Source organism: Diabrotica virgifera, chromosome 1, assembly GCF_917563875.1.
Source record: "Diabrotica virgifera virgifera chromosome 1, PGI_DIABVI_V3a".
Lineage (NCBI taxonomy): Eukaryota > Metazoa > Arthropoda > Insecta > Coleoptera > Chrysomelidae > Diabrotica > Diabrotica virgifera.
In genome coordinates this window covers 246,144,691-246,161,337 of record NC_065443.1, presented here as the reverse complement: position 1 = coordinate 246,161,337, position 16,647 = coordinate 246,144,691, and the positions used below count along the sequence as shown (strand labels likewise).

The 16,647-nt window shown below is 33.4% G+C and overlaps 1 protein-coding gene across 1 annotated transcript in view; it reads left to right on the top strand.

Moving 5' to 3' along the window:
* The window catches only part of LOC114346913 (exocyst complex component 4), a 61,966-nt gene that overhangs the window by 1,728 nt on the left and 43,591 nt on the right, over positions 1-16,647 (top strand). The window contains exons 3-5 of the mRNA XM_028297681.2: positions 2,858-3,036; positions 15,894-16,059; positions 16,183-16,385. Coding sequence (XP_028153482.2) covers positions 2,858-3,036; positions 15,894-16,059; positions 16,183-16,385 — 548 coding nt within the window. The remainder of the gene's footprint in view (positions 1-2,857; positions 3,037-15,893; positions 16,060-16,182; positions 16,386-16,647) is intronic.

The following is a 16,647-nucleotide window of genomic DNA, read 5'->3' as shown; positions in this document are numbered from 1 at the left end:
AGGTATTTACACACCAATGAACAAAACACCACTTATTTGGTTTCATTTTTACTAATTAAATACGTAAAGAACTGCACACATTCAAATATACTTCGTAAATAAGTATACAAAACTAGTCGTCGATCAAAGACGATACGTCTGCTGACGTCACAGACCATAGCCTCGCTGCAGAGTACCGTTTTTCTAGCCTCCAAGAAAATCACCATTTTGAACTCATTTAAGTATCTTAAAAAATATACATTTTTAACCCGGCACCTGCCACGTAGGGTGCTACCAGCACCCCATAACACATTTTTATCAAATATTTGGTATTTCAAGTTTGGTAACCGAGCTGCGCGTCATAGTAGCTTTCTATAATATTATATATTCTTGTTCTCATGATCATTTTTCAGTGCGTCACAGTTTTTTGATTTCTCTCAAATGAATTAAGTTAGATGAGACGGAAAAAGCGGTGGCTCCGTGATTAAACACAAAAATCATGCAGCATTACAATGGTTATATACATAAGATGTCTATTCCTAACCTACGTTTGATTCGTTGATATTTAGAATGCGCGTTTTTTCTAGTTAATCAAATACACGTATTACGAACATTTGACGAAAACTTTGTCCATTTTGGCCATTTTTTAGAAGTGTCAAAGAGTCTAGTGACGGTTATTTGTCAAGTCAGTATTTTGTGTACCTGTCATTTTGAAATTTCGAATTCGACTTCCCTTCTGTTTCATAACGTTTTTGTGCATTATTTTGTGTTTTGGTTTAGAATTTAGTTCGTTAAAAGTTAGTTTTGTATTTTGGTTTAGAATTTAGTTCATTAGAATAAATATATTCTAATACTCCAGGTCATTATGCAAGAAAAAGATCCATATTAAGGAGACGTAGCTCATGGCTGAAGAACCTTAGGAACTGGTTTGGATGTAATAACAATGAATTATTTAGAGCCGCGGTTTCAGAAATAAAGATCGCTCTGATGATTGCCAACTTTTGAAGCGGAGACAGCACCTAGAGAAGAAGATAAAAACACAGTTTATGGATAGTTTTGTGTCATTTTTTAATGTTTCCGTATTTATAAATTTAATGAACAATATTGTTTACTTTTTAATTTTATTCTCCTTTATAAAAACTACCTACATGTTAACATATTGTGTAAAAATCAAATCTACTAAATTACTAATTAATTTAATTCCACAAGCTTTTCACCTATTGCTAAGTACGATTCTGGCATCTGTCAGATTCGTCAATAATTACATGAAATAAGTCTCGACACACCCAATACAGTATATGACGTCATAATTAATGACGCACTGAAAAATGATCATGAGAACAAGAATAGCATATATGTGTTAGTGTTTGAAGTGGTTATTTAGTGTCATTCTGAACTTATAGCTCTAAAGTCGAATTGGGGTGTCATCATCTGGCACTTTAAGTTTTCAATTTTTTTTATATATTTGATAAACAGGTCAAATTTACATTTTTTATTGAAATAACTGATTTAAATTATTAATATAGACTCTATACTCACTGAATCTTAATTTTTTTAGATATTTTACTTGACTTCATTTATTATGGCTTGGTATCTTGTTCTCATGATCATTTTTCAGTGCGTCACAGTTTCTCGATTTCTCTCTAATGCATTAAGTTTGATGAGACGGAAAAAGCCGTAGCTCCGTGATTAAACACAAAAATAATGCAGCATTACAATGGTTATATACATAAGATGTCTATTCCTAACCTACGTTTGATTCGTTGATATTTAGAATGCGCGTTTTTTCTAGCCAATCAAATACACGTATTACGAAAATTTGACGAAAACTTCGTCCATTTTGGCCATTTTTTAGAAGTGTCAGAGTCAAGTGACGGTTATTATTAAGGACAGTATTTTGTGTACCTGTCATTTTGAAATTTCGAATTCGACTTCCCTTGTGTTTCACAACGTTTCTGTGCATTATTTTGTGTTTTGGTTTAGAATTTAGTTCGTTAAAAGTTAGTTTTGTATTTGGGTTTAGAATTTAATTTGTTAGAAGTTAGTTTATACTCCAGGTCATTATGCAAGAAAAATATCCATAGTAAGGAGACGTAACTCATGGCTGAAGAACCTTACGAACTGGTTTGGATATAATAACAATGAATTATTTAGAGCCGCGGTTTCAGAGATAAAGATCGCTCTGATGATTACCAACTTTTGAAGCGGAGACAGCACCTAGAGAAGAAGATAAAAACACAGGTTATGGATAGTTTTGTGTAATTTTTTAATGTTTCCATATTTATAAATTTAATTAACAATATTGTTTACTTTTTAATTTTATTACCCTTTATAAAAAATACCTACATGTTAACATATTGTGTAAAAATCAAATCTACTAAATTACTAATTAGTTTAATTCCACAAGCTTTTCACCTATGGCTAAGTACGATTCTGGCATCTGTCAGATTCGTCAATAATTACATGAAATAAGTCTGGACACACCCAATACAGTATATGACGTCATAATTAATGACGCACTGAAAAATGATCATGAGAACAAGAATAACACCTTTTTCATTTTATTTTTTAACTTATATAACATATTAGTGGCTAATAAGTTAATAAAACATGTTTATTTATATTCTTATGTTACTCAACACATTATTTTGTTTTTTAAACAAGTAGATCACAGAAAATTTTTAAGGGGTGCTGTGAGCACCCCACGTGGCAGTTGGCGCCTTGCAAAGCCACGTGGCAGGTGCCGGGTTAAACAGTTTTATGATTGCTACGTTTTTATATACCTTATAATCTATTGAATTTAACTATATTTAAAAATTAGTGAACATCCCTATTATTATAGATGCCATAAGAGACTAAAAACATTTTTTCACCCTAGGTAATGCAATTGTTTGGGTCTATATCGCAGATTGTAACCACAAACAGAGAAAAAATAAGAAGAGTTCAAGAAAATCTTCAGGATTGTAAAAGAAAGTTAGGCTGCAGAAGAGACGAACTTAAAAATTTATGGTTGGAAGGACTCGAGTACAAACATATGTTGCAGTTAATTGAAGAAGTGTAAGTTTATATGTTTTTATATAAGTATAGTTATTTTGGCTAAGCCAGTGCCGGATTTAGGGTACTTGCGGCCCTATGCCAAATCACCCCGAGCGACCCCCGAGAACTTCATGATTATGTAATTAAAGCATAAAGCACATTTCATATTAATACATAACGTTTATTTTAAGTTTACTTTTTAAAATTGGTACAACATGCAAAGCATAACATAAATGAATAGAAATGGCACTAATGTTCTATTTGAATACGGTACATAAATAATTTGAAATGTTCACTAATTAAATAATCTTGGTTTACAAATTTGGCTAAAACCCCCAGTGGTGTCATGGTGCCGGAACACGCCGGATACTGTTACTGGTTAAGAAAAGAAAAAAAAAATAAAGAATTTAGGTTTTGTATATAAAATATTTTGAATTAAGCAAATTCATATACATTTTAAAATATGCAAACGTAACTTGTATTAAAAAAGCATATAGTAATATTTTACTTGTAAAAAAGTTAAGGAAAGTGCGTTCCGGCACTGCTAATTTTGCCATGACACCACTGAAAACCCCAAAACAGCTCAAACAACAAATTATATATTTATAGAAATTTCTAAAACGAAAATGTATATAGTATTTTTACTACAAAAACGTTATTACGTAGGTCAAAATTTTTGACGTAAGAGAACTGTCAAAACATTAGAATATGACTTTTCATTATTGCTATGTTTATTATAAACACGGCAATAATGAAAAGTCACATTCTAATGTTTTGACAGTTCTCTTACGTCAAAAATTTTGACCTACGTAATAACGTTTTTGTAGTAAAAATACTATAGAAAGATTTCTATATGTATAGAAGCCTTTGAGATGTGGGTTTTTCGTAGGATGCTGAAGATCCCTTAGACATAGCATGTGACCAACAATGAGGTCGAGGTGCTGAGAAGAATTGGGACTGAGAGATAACTCCTAAATATTGTAAAAAACAGAAAATCGAGTTATCTAGGACATATTTACAGAGGAGAAAGATACAATTTTTTACGACTCATAATGGAAGGGAAAGTGGAAGGAAGAAGAGGTCCAGGAAAAAGAAAATGCTCCTGGCTGAAGACCCTAAGAGACTGGAGAGGCATGGACACACATTCGATACTAAGAACCGCTTAAGATAGAGAGAAATTTGCTGTAGTTGTAGCCAACATTCAGTAATGGAGAAGGCACCTTAAGAAGAAGATAGAAAATATTATATGTATACCTAATTCAAAATATTAGCAAACAGCAATTATTTGTAAAATTATTAATATTGCTAAAATTATTATATTATAAAATAGTATTGCAGTTAATTGTTAAAATTAAACATCATTTGTTTTATTCGGAGGGAAAAGTACAGATGACAACAAAAGACTAAAAAAAGCTGAGTTGAAAAGACATTATAAGTAAGAGAACAAGCTAAATAATATGAACTGTACTAGTAAGAGGCTACTGTACTGAAAAATAAAAATATTAAGAATACAACAAATAAACTTCTAGATCGTTCAATTTTCAAATTATTCTCTTATACTGTCATGTTCTTAATTTGGATAAAGTTGGATTAGTGATTAACATTAACACTGACTGCACTCCATACTCATAATAAATCTCATATCTAAACTCAGACACTCACATTTCTAGCTTTTTTGGCTACAAAATCTTTAATCAAATCGTTAAAGTCTAAAGGCGTGAAAAATATCAGCATTTGAAACAAAACTAGTCGAACTAGACAATCTAGAATCTTCGTCAGAAGTCGAGTTCCTCAAGTAGTTTTTGGTTCTTTTCAACATGCTGAATGATCTTTGCTACTCCAAAAGTGTATTCCTCGGAGGCTTGGTAATCTTGTTATCATGAGGTTCTCTTTCTTCATCAAATTAATATACCTTCAACAAAGCCTTTGAACTGTACACACTCTTCTCCAAAGTCACCATATATGTGGATTCCATACTTTTTAGCCAAAATAGAAACTTTTCCCCTGATTTCTTCATTGGAAATTGACGATAAGTTGTTTAAAAATCCAAATTCTTTATTAAGACTGAAATAAACTTCGGAACCTTCATTCAATTCTGAATAAAGCCTGTCAATTACGATATTGAATATATTAATCTTTAAGTCTTCTTTGCCATTAAAGTGGGGTTCAATGGGTTCATCTTCTTTGTCTTCGCCAGGGAGAGCTCTTCTTTTCAGGCGTTTTCGGGTTTAATTTTTAGATAACTCATTTCTTCTTCTTTCGTAGGAATCAAAGTTGTCTCTCAGACTCAATGCGTACTCCTTTAGAGATTTGTATGTTAAAAGTCACATTCAAGTCTTTAACAGTTTTTTCAAATGTTTTGCTACTCTTTTCAAAACGTTGTAAACTGTCATACCACGTGTTTAGTAGAATAGCATTCTGCATTCTCTAATTTGAAAAATTGTTTATTGATTTCAATTCAATTAGTAAAAATTTTTGTACCAAAAAAGTTTTTTTTTTAAACGCTGCGGCCCCCTTTTGCTTGTGGCCCTAGGCCGAGGCCTAGTCGGCCTAGTGGTAAATCCGGCACTGGGCAAAGCTCTACCATATAAGGTCATATACTATTTATTTATTATTTTTATTGACGGACCGAAGTCCATTAGTACATGATACAATTAAAATGTCACACAAATTAGAAAAACAATTCAAAATAAGATCTAGTAGGTACAAAATTCAGAGTACAGAGAATACAGAGTATTCGAAAATAAACAAAAGCATCAAGAAAAAGATAAAAGAAGAGAAAATAAAGAAACAAGGAGAACAAGTTGAAAAAGTAATTCAACAAAACAAGAATATGAAGTGCTTACGACCTTAACTGGGAAAAACAGAAATAAATGCCATCAAAAATACTCAGGGAGAAGAGACCAACGATATACATGAAATATTAGCAATAACACAACAATATTATTTAGACTTATATCAAGAAAAGCAACCACCGACACAAGAAACTCTTCAAAAATTGAAAACTAAAATAAAAAATGCTAACTCTGACCTACAACCAGAGATTAGCAAATCAGAAATAAAGAAAGCCCTGAGAGAAATGAAAAATAATAAATCACCAGGAAGAGACGGTATTACCGTGGAGATGATTAAAAATGGCGGAAAGATTACAAGGAAAGTCTAAAGGATCGTTTAAACACAGCGATAAATCAAACAACTTATCAAGGTCAATCGAGTTGTTGCAACTTATCATTGTGTGTAAACGGTGCATCGCACAACTTATCAAAGTTGGAGTTGGGTTGAAGGTGGTATCGCATTGAATCGCAGCGTCTAAACAGCGTTTCAACTTGTCATCACAACTAGTTGCTGTGACTTATCGTTGTGTTTAAACGACGCTTTATATATATTATTGAACAAAATACTAAGTACACGAAACATACCCAGTAAATGGAATGAAGCAATCACCCTATTATTGTTTAAAAAAGGAGACAAAAAAGATCTGAAAAATTATAGACCGATTACCTTACTTAATGTTATGTATAAATCGTTAACTAAAATATTAACCAACAGGCTAACTCCTAAATTCGACAATTATCAGACAAAAGAACAGGCTGGATTCAGAAAAGGCTACAGTACATGTGATCACCTACTGACAATGAAGTTACTTATTGAGAAAATAAATGAGTACCAAATACCCATATAAATGGCATTTATAGATTTTGAAAAGGCATTCGACTCCATAGAACACCGGGCAGTGAAACAATCACTACACAATAGCAGAGTAGATTACAGGTATACAGAACTAATCTCTAATATATACAGTAAGGCCACAACTACGATCCAACTTGAACAGAATACACACCCCATACCTATCAAAATGGGCGTTAGACAGGGAGATACGATTTCGCCGAAACTCTTCAACCAAGCACTAGAAGACATTTTCAAGAGATTACAATGGGAAGAATATGGAATCATCATTAACGGCCAATACTTAAATCACCTAAGATACGCTGACGATATCGTCCTTATCGCTACAGACAAGGAACAACTACAAATAATGATACAACAATTAGACCAAGAAGCCAGTAAAGTTGGATTAAATATGAATTACAGCAAAACAAAAGTGATAACAAATCAAGAAGATGAGTTAAGAATCGTAGTTAAACAAAACCAAATAGATAAAGTGAATGAATACATATACTTGGGACAAATAATAAAATTGAATAGAGACAACCAAACAGCAGAAATAAAGAGACGAACGAAGTTAGCGTGGGCCTCGTTTGGTAAGCTCAGCTTCATATTGAAGAATAAAAAATACTCTCAATATCTAAAAACGAAAATCTACGACCAATGTATTCTTCCGGTCCTTACATATGGATGTCAAACATGGACGTTCACAAAAGCGAATATGGACAGAATTGCGAAAACACAAAGAGCCATGGAAAGACAAATGATCAACGTAAGACTGTCAGATAGAAAAAGGAATTCCTGGGTAAGAAATATCACCAAAGTTAAAGATGCTACTCGTCAAACAGCTAAACTAAAATGGAAATTCGCCGGTCATACGATTAGACAAAAAGACGAAAGATGGAATAAAATTATTACAGAGTGGAGACCATGGACATATAAACGAAAGAGAGGGAGACCACAGATGAGATGGGTAGATGACCTAAAACACCAAGCCGGCTTAAAATGGATGCACATGGCTCAGGATAGAGAAAGATGGAGGAGCGAAGGGGAGGCCTATGTCCAATATTGGATACCGCAAGGCTAATAGAATAGAGGTACAAAATTGGTAAATACATAATAAACAATAATAGAAAAAATAAAATTACTTGCTCTCATTTAACAATTGAGAGCTAGTCCTATGATATAAAGTAAAAAATGTAAATATCTAAAACATTTTGCAATTGACAAATACAACTTATCTTAGAACAAAGACAATAACAGTAATTGACAAATCAGTCTTGAAATTAGAACATTAAGTTAAATATAAATGTAATTGTGTGGAAAACGCAGTAAAGTCGTTCATAAAGAAATCAATATGCGGAGATAATGTGTTTGCTAATTTAATAGTTTTACAGAGATAGGAACTTGAACCATAGTTTGTACGGTTAATGACTTCGTGGAAGGTGGTCACAGAACGGGTGGTTCTTGAAGGTACACGTAGACCAATTTTATTTAAGAGTGAGATACAGAATTTATGACCATGAATTAAGTTATTTAAGAAGCAAAGATCTTTATGTTGACGACGACTCCGTAATGAGTCAAGTCGAATAATTTGCAGTAAAGACTCATGACTTTGACCAGTGAGATGCATCTTATAAGCATAATAACGTAAAAATTTACGCTGAACTTGTTCAATTTTATTAATGTGACAATTATATTGAGGTGACCAAACACATGATGCATAATCTAAATGTGGTCTAACCAAAGAACCATAAAGAAGTTTTAAAGAACGACCAGTCGTAAAGTCATAGCTACATCTTTTAACAAAGCCAAGCATCTTTAATGACTTAGAAACCATGCTATCAATGTGTAGGTTGAAATTCAAGTTAGTGTCAAGAATAACACCCAAATCTATAACTGAGTCAACTAATTGTAACCTAGTGTCCCGTATATAGTAAGAATTATTCTCAAAGTTTCTTAGTCGAGTAAAAGTTATAGCATGGCATTTGTTTGCATTTAAGTCCATACCATTAAGTGATCATATTCCACAAGACCATTGAGATCTAATTGCAAATTGTAGCGATCCAAATCAGAGGTAATTATGTGAAATAATTTAAGGTCATCAGCAAATAGAATAAATTGAGCAAAATTGAAACTTTTATTTATGTCATTTATAAATAAATTAAAAAGGATAGGTCCTAAGTGGGAGCCTTGAGGTACCCCCGATTTAACTATAATTTCATTAGAGAAATAATTCTTAATACGAACTATCTGCCTTCTATCTAATGGATATTATTATTATTATTATGATTATTAATATATACGAGTTCTTTTGGCCTGTCTTAATTCTAGATTGTAGATTTCAAAGGAGTCAATTGGTCTTGTAGACCTTGTAGAGTATTGTAAATACCTTATAGTATCATTCAGCCCAACAGATCTAGGCTTCGAATAATGCCCATTATCCATTTCATCATCATCTTCATGGTGCTACAGCCCTTACAGCGCCTCAACCTTCTCAAGTTTTCTGCACCATTCTGATCTGTCCCGTGCTTAGATTTTTCAGTTGGCAGCACCAATCATCTCAGCATCCTGTGCTAATCCCATCTATCCACCTCAGCATTGGTCTGCCCTGTCTTCTCATTCCTACTGGTTGAGCTGTTAGAATCTTTTTTATTGTGTTCAATTCCTGGGTCCAGGCCACATGTCCTGTCACTGCAGATAGTTTTGCTTAATTATAGTGATACTATATTGTCTACCAAACTTATTCTTACTGAAGATAACCATATCACACAAGAGATAAAAGGGAGAATCGAGGCATCAAATAGATGTGTGTATAGCCTCCACAACACTTGTATCTAAAAGCCTAATGTGAACATAAAAAATCAGGGTATATAAGACAATGATTAGACCAGTGCTCATTTATGGGTGCGCGACGTAGATGCTGACAAAGGCAATGAAAAGAAAACTCCAGTGTTTTGAGAAAAAAATCCTAAGAAGAATCTTTGGACCTTACCACGACCCGAATACTAACCAATACCAAATGAGAACAAATGCTGAGCTCAAACAGATATATAGGGCGAGCGACGTAGTCCAAGAGTTTAGATCCCAACAACTAAGATGAGCAGGTCATATCCATAGACTCCCTAATATCTGCCTTGCGAAATGAATCTGGGAGGAAGCCCTGGCAGGAAGAAGGCCCTAGGATGTCCACAAATGTGATGGAGAGATAACATATGATCAGATTTAAGAACAATGAGGCTACCCAACTATCATGAATAACCATTCTAGGTGGAATCGAGTTCAGCCAAGACCTACCCTGGGTTGTAGTGCTATAAGAAGAAAAAGAAGAAAACTTATGCTTGTAGATATTCTGCGGTTCAAAGTTATATCTATGTCTCCATATTAGTCTCACAACCTCTCAGAATATCTTGTGTAGTATTGTACCCTCGGAGATCCGTGGAAAAAATTTACATCCAAAATAACAAAATTCAGTTTGGCAACACTGTGTAAATGTTGATAGTAACATATCCTTTTTAAGATAAAACACCTTTTTAAGTTAGTCCAAACAAATTAATATATTTTTTTGCCAACAAAAATGAGATTTTTCAACCAAATATTGTTTCAAGTATGATGTGCAAAATAATTTTTAATTGGGTTCTGCTAATGGGCTTGCTCTTTTTGTCATTAAAGTAAAAAAACTTCAAATTTCACTCATTAAATCATTATTGTCCGGTTATCGTTTTAATTATTTTAACTGTACTAATATCCGTCGAGTAATTCTGAATGGTTCTCTCTCTCTCTCTCTCTCTCTCTCTCTCTCTCTCTCTCTCTCTCTCTCTCTCTCTCTTCAATCCTGACCCCCCGGAGGGAGTGTAGTGGTCGACGTGATGTCGTGTATTTTCCGTCTCCAAAGATCTCTGTCTCTGGTCATTTCTTTTAACTCATGCATAGGTCTTTTGCATATTCCTGTAATCTGATCGATCCATCTTGTTGGGGATCTTCCTCGTGATCTTCGGCCTTCCACCTTTCCTTGTATAATAAGTCTTTCTATGTTTTCTGTGTTGGCTCTCATAACATGTCCAAAGTATTTTAATTGTTGGAGATGGACTTTACTGGAGAGCCGTTGGCTAACTTTTAGCTCTCTTAAAATCGAATTATTTGTTCTATGGTCGGTCCAAGGAATTCGTAGCATTCGTCTCCAACAGAACATTTCAGTGGCGTCTATCTGTCTTCTTTCCGAATTTCTCAGGGTCCAAGATTCACATCCATAAGTCAGTATTGGGAATATTAAGCAGTTGATCAACCTCATCTTTAACGCTCTTGAAATTTGACAGTCCTTCCATATTGTGGTCATTTTTGCTGTGGCGACTTTTGCTAGATCACATCTACGTTTTATTTCCTCCTGTAGTGACCCTGTGTTTGTGATTAATGATCCCAGATATAAGTATGAGTTCACAACCTCAAACCGATCAATTGTGGTTATATGTGGATGATTGTTATGTAGTCTATCCACTATCATGATCTTTGTCTTTGATATGTTTAATTGCAGACCAAATATTTGACTTTCGTTTTCAACCAGTCGTATAAGATCAATCAGCTCTGCTTGACTATTTGCAAGAACTGCTGTGTCATCTGCGAAACGTAGGTTGTTTATTTTATGACCATTTATTGAGATGCCTTTTTCCCATCCTTCAAGTGCTCTTCTCATAATATGCTCTCCATATATATTGAATAATTGTGGCGATAGTATACATCCCTGTCTGACACCCCGTTCTGGATGAAATTCGTTTGAAAGCGTGTCAAGCACTTTAACTGATCCAGTAGTGTGTTCGTATAGTTCAGTTATAAGCGAAATAAGGTGAATGGTTAATAGGTTGTTAAAACATTTTATCTGTAGCGGCTTCTGGAATATCTTAAAAATATCGAATTTCATTGATAAAATGCACATATCCCACCGATCTTCGCTTCAACCATACCTTTCTTTCAAAAATCGATAGGGAGAATAGGGGCCAAAGAACGAAATAGTTGACAGGAAATTTTTGCATGAAATGTTGCTTACTAAAATAATTAGTCCAGAAAGCCACTGCGCATCCGCTAGGAAAAATATTCCAATTCGGATTTTTTGAACAATCTTATTCAAAAAGGACCCCTTTTAACAAATTTCCATGTTGCCAGGACCAAAAGGTGGTCAAACATTTTTTAAACGTTTTTTTTTTGTTTTTTTCCTAAAATTATTTTTATTGCATGGAAAAAAGTTTTAGGTTTTTTGGATCATTCCAAACAGAAAAGGTCTTTAGTGACTTTTTTCTAAAAATGATAGTTTTTGACATATAAGCGATTAAAAATTGAAAAATTGCGAAATTGGCCATTTTTAACCCTCAAAAACTATGTGAAAAACTGAAAATTTGAATGTTGCCAAGGTAGGTAGATATTCTTTGAACATCGATTGATGAAATCCCGAAGAGTATTTTGCAATACAATATTCAAAACTCCTTTGTTTTTTAATTGCGAATCAAGCGTGCGCGACACTATTTTCCACCGACAGTATGGTGCAAATGAAAGGAATAAATTCGTTATTTCGAAAATCGGCGACTTTAAGGAAAAATCCCGAAACAGGTCGATTTTTATTTTTAAGTTATGATATTGTGGCATATATGGTATACTAGTGACGTCATCCGTCTGGGCGTGATGACGTAATCGATGATTTTTTTAAATGAGAATAGGGGTCGTGTGGTAGCTAGTTTGAAAGGTTCTTGAATTCTCTATCAAGTAATGTAAACATTTACATAATTTTTATACAGGGTGTCCTTCTACTTCTTTTTTTGTCAAATAATTTAATTTAATAAAAATTTTTTGGACACCCTGTATAAATAATTATGTAAATGTTTATATTACTGAATAGAGAATTGAAGAACCTTTCAAATGAGCTAGCACACGACCCCTATTCTCATTTAAAAAATCATCGATTAAGTCATCACGTCCAGATGGATGACGTCACTAGTATACCATATCTGCCACAATATCATAACTTAAAAATAAAAATCGACCTGTTTCGGGATTTTTCCTTAAAGTCGCCAGTTTACGAAATAACGAATTTATTCCTTTCATTTGAACCATACTGTCGGTGGAAAATAGTGTCGTGCACGCTTGATTAGCAATTAAAAAACAAAGGAGTTTTAAATATTGTATTGCAAAAAACTCTTCGGGATTTCATCAATCGATGTTTAAAGAATATCTACCTACCTTGGCAACATTCAAATTTTCAGCTTTTCACATAGTTTTTGAGGGTTAAAAATGGCCGATTTCGCAATTTTTAATCGCTTATATGTCAAAAACTATCATTTTTAGAGAAAAGTCACTAAAGACCTTTTATCTTTGGAATGATCCAAAAAACCTGAAAAAACTTTTTTCCGTGCAAAAAAAATAATTTTAGGAAAAAAACAAAAAAAAAAAAAACGTTTAAAAAATTTTTGACCACTTTTTGGTCCTGGCAACATGCAAATTTGTTAAAAGGAGTCCTTTTTGAGTAAGATTGTGCAAAGAATCCGAATTAGAATATTTTTCCTAGCGGATGCGCAGTGGCTTTCTGGACTAAATAGTATTATCAAATTATCGAATTATACACATACAATTATAGTATAATTTTACATGCCAACTATAATTGTATTACCTATTATTTACATTATAACTAAAATATAGTATAATTTTACTGACAACTCTTTTGTTCTCTGACTATATTAATAACGTTTATTTACTTGAAAAATATACACATATAAAAATATATATATATATAATTATTGTGATGCAATACAATATCTATAGATCTGTTTTAGGTATGTAGTTATGTATTCAACGCAAACAAACCATAGAACCCATTAAAACAATTAAGTTGTGCATGGGCCAATTTAGTGTAGTTGTGTTGGATATACAACATAACAATTATTATATTGTGTTGGATATAACAATAATTATTATTAGGAAGTAAAATTTTACATGTAGGTACAATACAAATTAATATAAATAAAAAGAACATGATATGAAGTGAAGTTCATCAATTTTTGAGCGTTCATTTTTTTATTTGTTTTTTTTTGTGTTTAATTATAGGTTTACAGGTTTATGTTATTTATTTACTCAAAAAGATGGTTAAACATTTTTCTATTATTTATTTTTAAATACCTCTGAAATATGCACGCATATTATATAGTCTTATAAGAGTTCTTAATCGATTTAGGAGATATATTTATTAAGTACATGGTCAGCCTCTAGACCTTTTATAGGTATAGGTCTGGATCCCGCGTATGAAAAAAAAGTTGATTAATAGCAAGCTGAAAATTTGTTAATAGCTTAAGGGTGTCTAGTCGGACAAACTTTGATATATGGAAACACTGGAACAGGGGCAGTTTTAATTGTGGAACAGGTTAAAAATTTGGAACGGTCAGACCACGAAAACGGCACATGTATTTTGTCCGACAGAACAGACTTAAACTCTTCGAACAGAGATTAAACTCTCATGCAAAAATCAGACTGCTATTTATCACCATATGGTCGTTTTAATGAGTGGAACATGTAGAATATGTCAAATGACAGGAATTATGACAGGTGATAAATAGCAGTCTGATTTTTGCATGAGAGTTTAATCTCTGTTCGGAGAGTTTAAGTCTGTTCTGTCGGACAAAATAAATGTGCCGTTTTCGTGGTCTGACCGTTCCAAATTTTTAACCTGTTCCACAATTAAAACTGCCCCTGTTCCAGTGTTCCCACATATCAAAGTTTATCCGACTAGACACCCTTAAGCTATTAACAAATTTTCAGCTTGCTATTAATCAACTTTTTTTTCATACGCGGGATCCAGACCTAGTACTTATGGTATTTGAACACACTTACCCTGCAGTTGCAGACAATATTTTCGGCTATTTCCTCTGCAATTTTGTGGAATCTACATGTTGCTCTGTCCATTTTGTATATTTTACAAATATTGTATCTGAGTAATCTATGTACAGTGAGAACACCTGTGATTACTCTGATTTTGGTCTTCTGAAGTCCCAAGAGTATTTTTATTTAGCAAGCATAATGTTGTAGTAATAATCTATTGGATTGTCTTTGGCATGGAATATTTTCCTAGTCAGCTACACTAAGTTCCTTTTTCCATTTTCAGACATCATCAATTATGTTGGTTTTTGGTACAGGGGCCGTTCAAGTATTACGTAACGCAGGCTGGGGGGGGGGGGGGGTCAAAAATTGCGTTATGCAATAGTTAAACGCCCATTAGAGTGCGTTGGGGGTCAGAAATCTTCAAAATCGCGTTACGTAATACTTGAACGCTCCCACACTTCAGAATGACCCTTGTCTGTTAAAAAGAATATGTATTTCTTCTTTAGCAAGACTATCAGCAATCTCATTACCAACAATTCCTTAATGTCCTGTAACCCATAGTAAAGTTACTTTATTGTGCCCTACCAGTTACTTAACGTATTGACCGCTGGTAAAGTGGTTCCCTCATTTTGACAAACCTTTTTTATGTGCCAACCAAGTGGTTCTTGTGTACTTTACATGATTCATTTTATGGGTCTACTAATATTCTGCTGGCATATGGAGATTAACATTGGATTGTGGGTGGCAGTCAAAAGGTTAAGGGATTGTTTGTAGTTCCAAGCTGTTATATGACACATAGATGCAAGTTCTTTTGACCTGTTTTAAGTAGTATAGCCACATGCAAACAACTAAAATTATTTCCAGGGTCAGGGATTTTTCGTTTATTATAAATTGATAAATGAAAATGGTTTCTGTCCTTGTGGGATCGGTACTCACCGGAGGGACCGCAGACGTTCGGATACAATTAGCGTCTCTTTGCAAAGACAATGGCGTTGACTTTGCAAAGTAACAAGACACTTACTCAACACACACTACCCATGACACTAGGTACCTCCGTACCTACCATGCCAATGGCCATTAGTTGTCGAGGCATTAGCTAAATAAAAAAAAACTAAAAATTATTTCTTCTTAGCTATTCCATGGAAGATAATACTGTTCTCCACCATATTTTGCACGCCTAATTATTATTTTCAGATGTTTTATTTTATTTCTATTAGTAGTATAATATTTCACTAAATAATTGAAGTTTTAACATCTTAACATTAACATATCAATTGCTTAAAAATTTATTGGCGTTTTCTATGATTTCATATTTCGCCATTGCACAATTAAATAAAGGACTTTCACTTTTTTTTTAGTCAAAAAATGAATGAAGTTCCAAATCGACTATCAGCATATATGGCTAGGAAACAATACTTACATGCTACTAACCTACTAGTAGAAGCAGTTAATCTTGGAAGAGGAACTTTGGAAGGTGTGGAAAGTTTGAAAGAACTAGGACAAGAATTGGAACAGAAGAAAGAGGTAAGCCATTCAAGAATCAAGGATTATTAAATAATAATTATAACAAACACTACAACTAAATATTTTTTCATAAATTATTTTTTTTATAAAATTGTTTGATTACTCAATATCCTTGTTTTTTAGCAATTGCATCTTCAGTTGCTCTCAGAACTAAAACAGCATCTTTATGTCAAACCTGCCCAACATATTCTAGCTTTAAGAAGACAAAATTCAGCTCAGGATGGATTTTTCTCAAATTCCCCTTTGCAAAGAAGCATAGAACTTAGAAGATCTGGTAGAAAGAAGTCTTCAATATCCAAAAATTTATTCAATAATGATAATTCTGGGTATGTATTGTTCTATACTTTAAAATTCTATCTTGCATGCATTGATTACTTGCTCAGTATTGATTTTTAACCCATTCACATACACGACTGCGTATGCAGACAGTAATTTTCCTTTGTAAGTGTCTGCTTATGCAGTCATGTCCGCAAATGGGTTAAAATAATTTCAGTTCATTATTATTGCTGAATTATGGCACAAACTCAAAGAAATCTTTTTGCTGTCATGTAACCTGTAACACTGTTGCATCATCAAGTTGGGGTCATT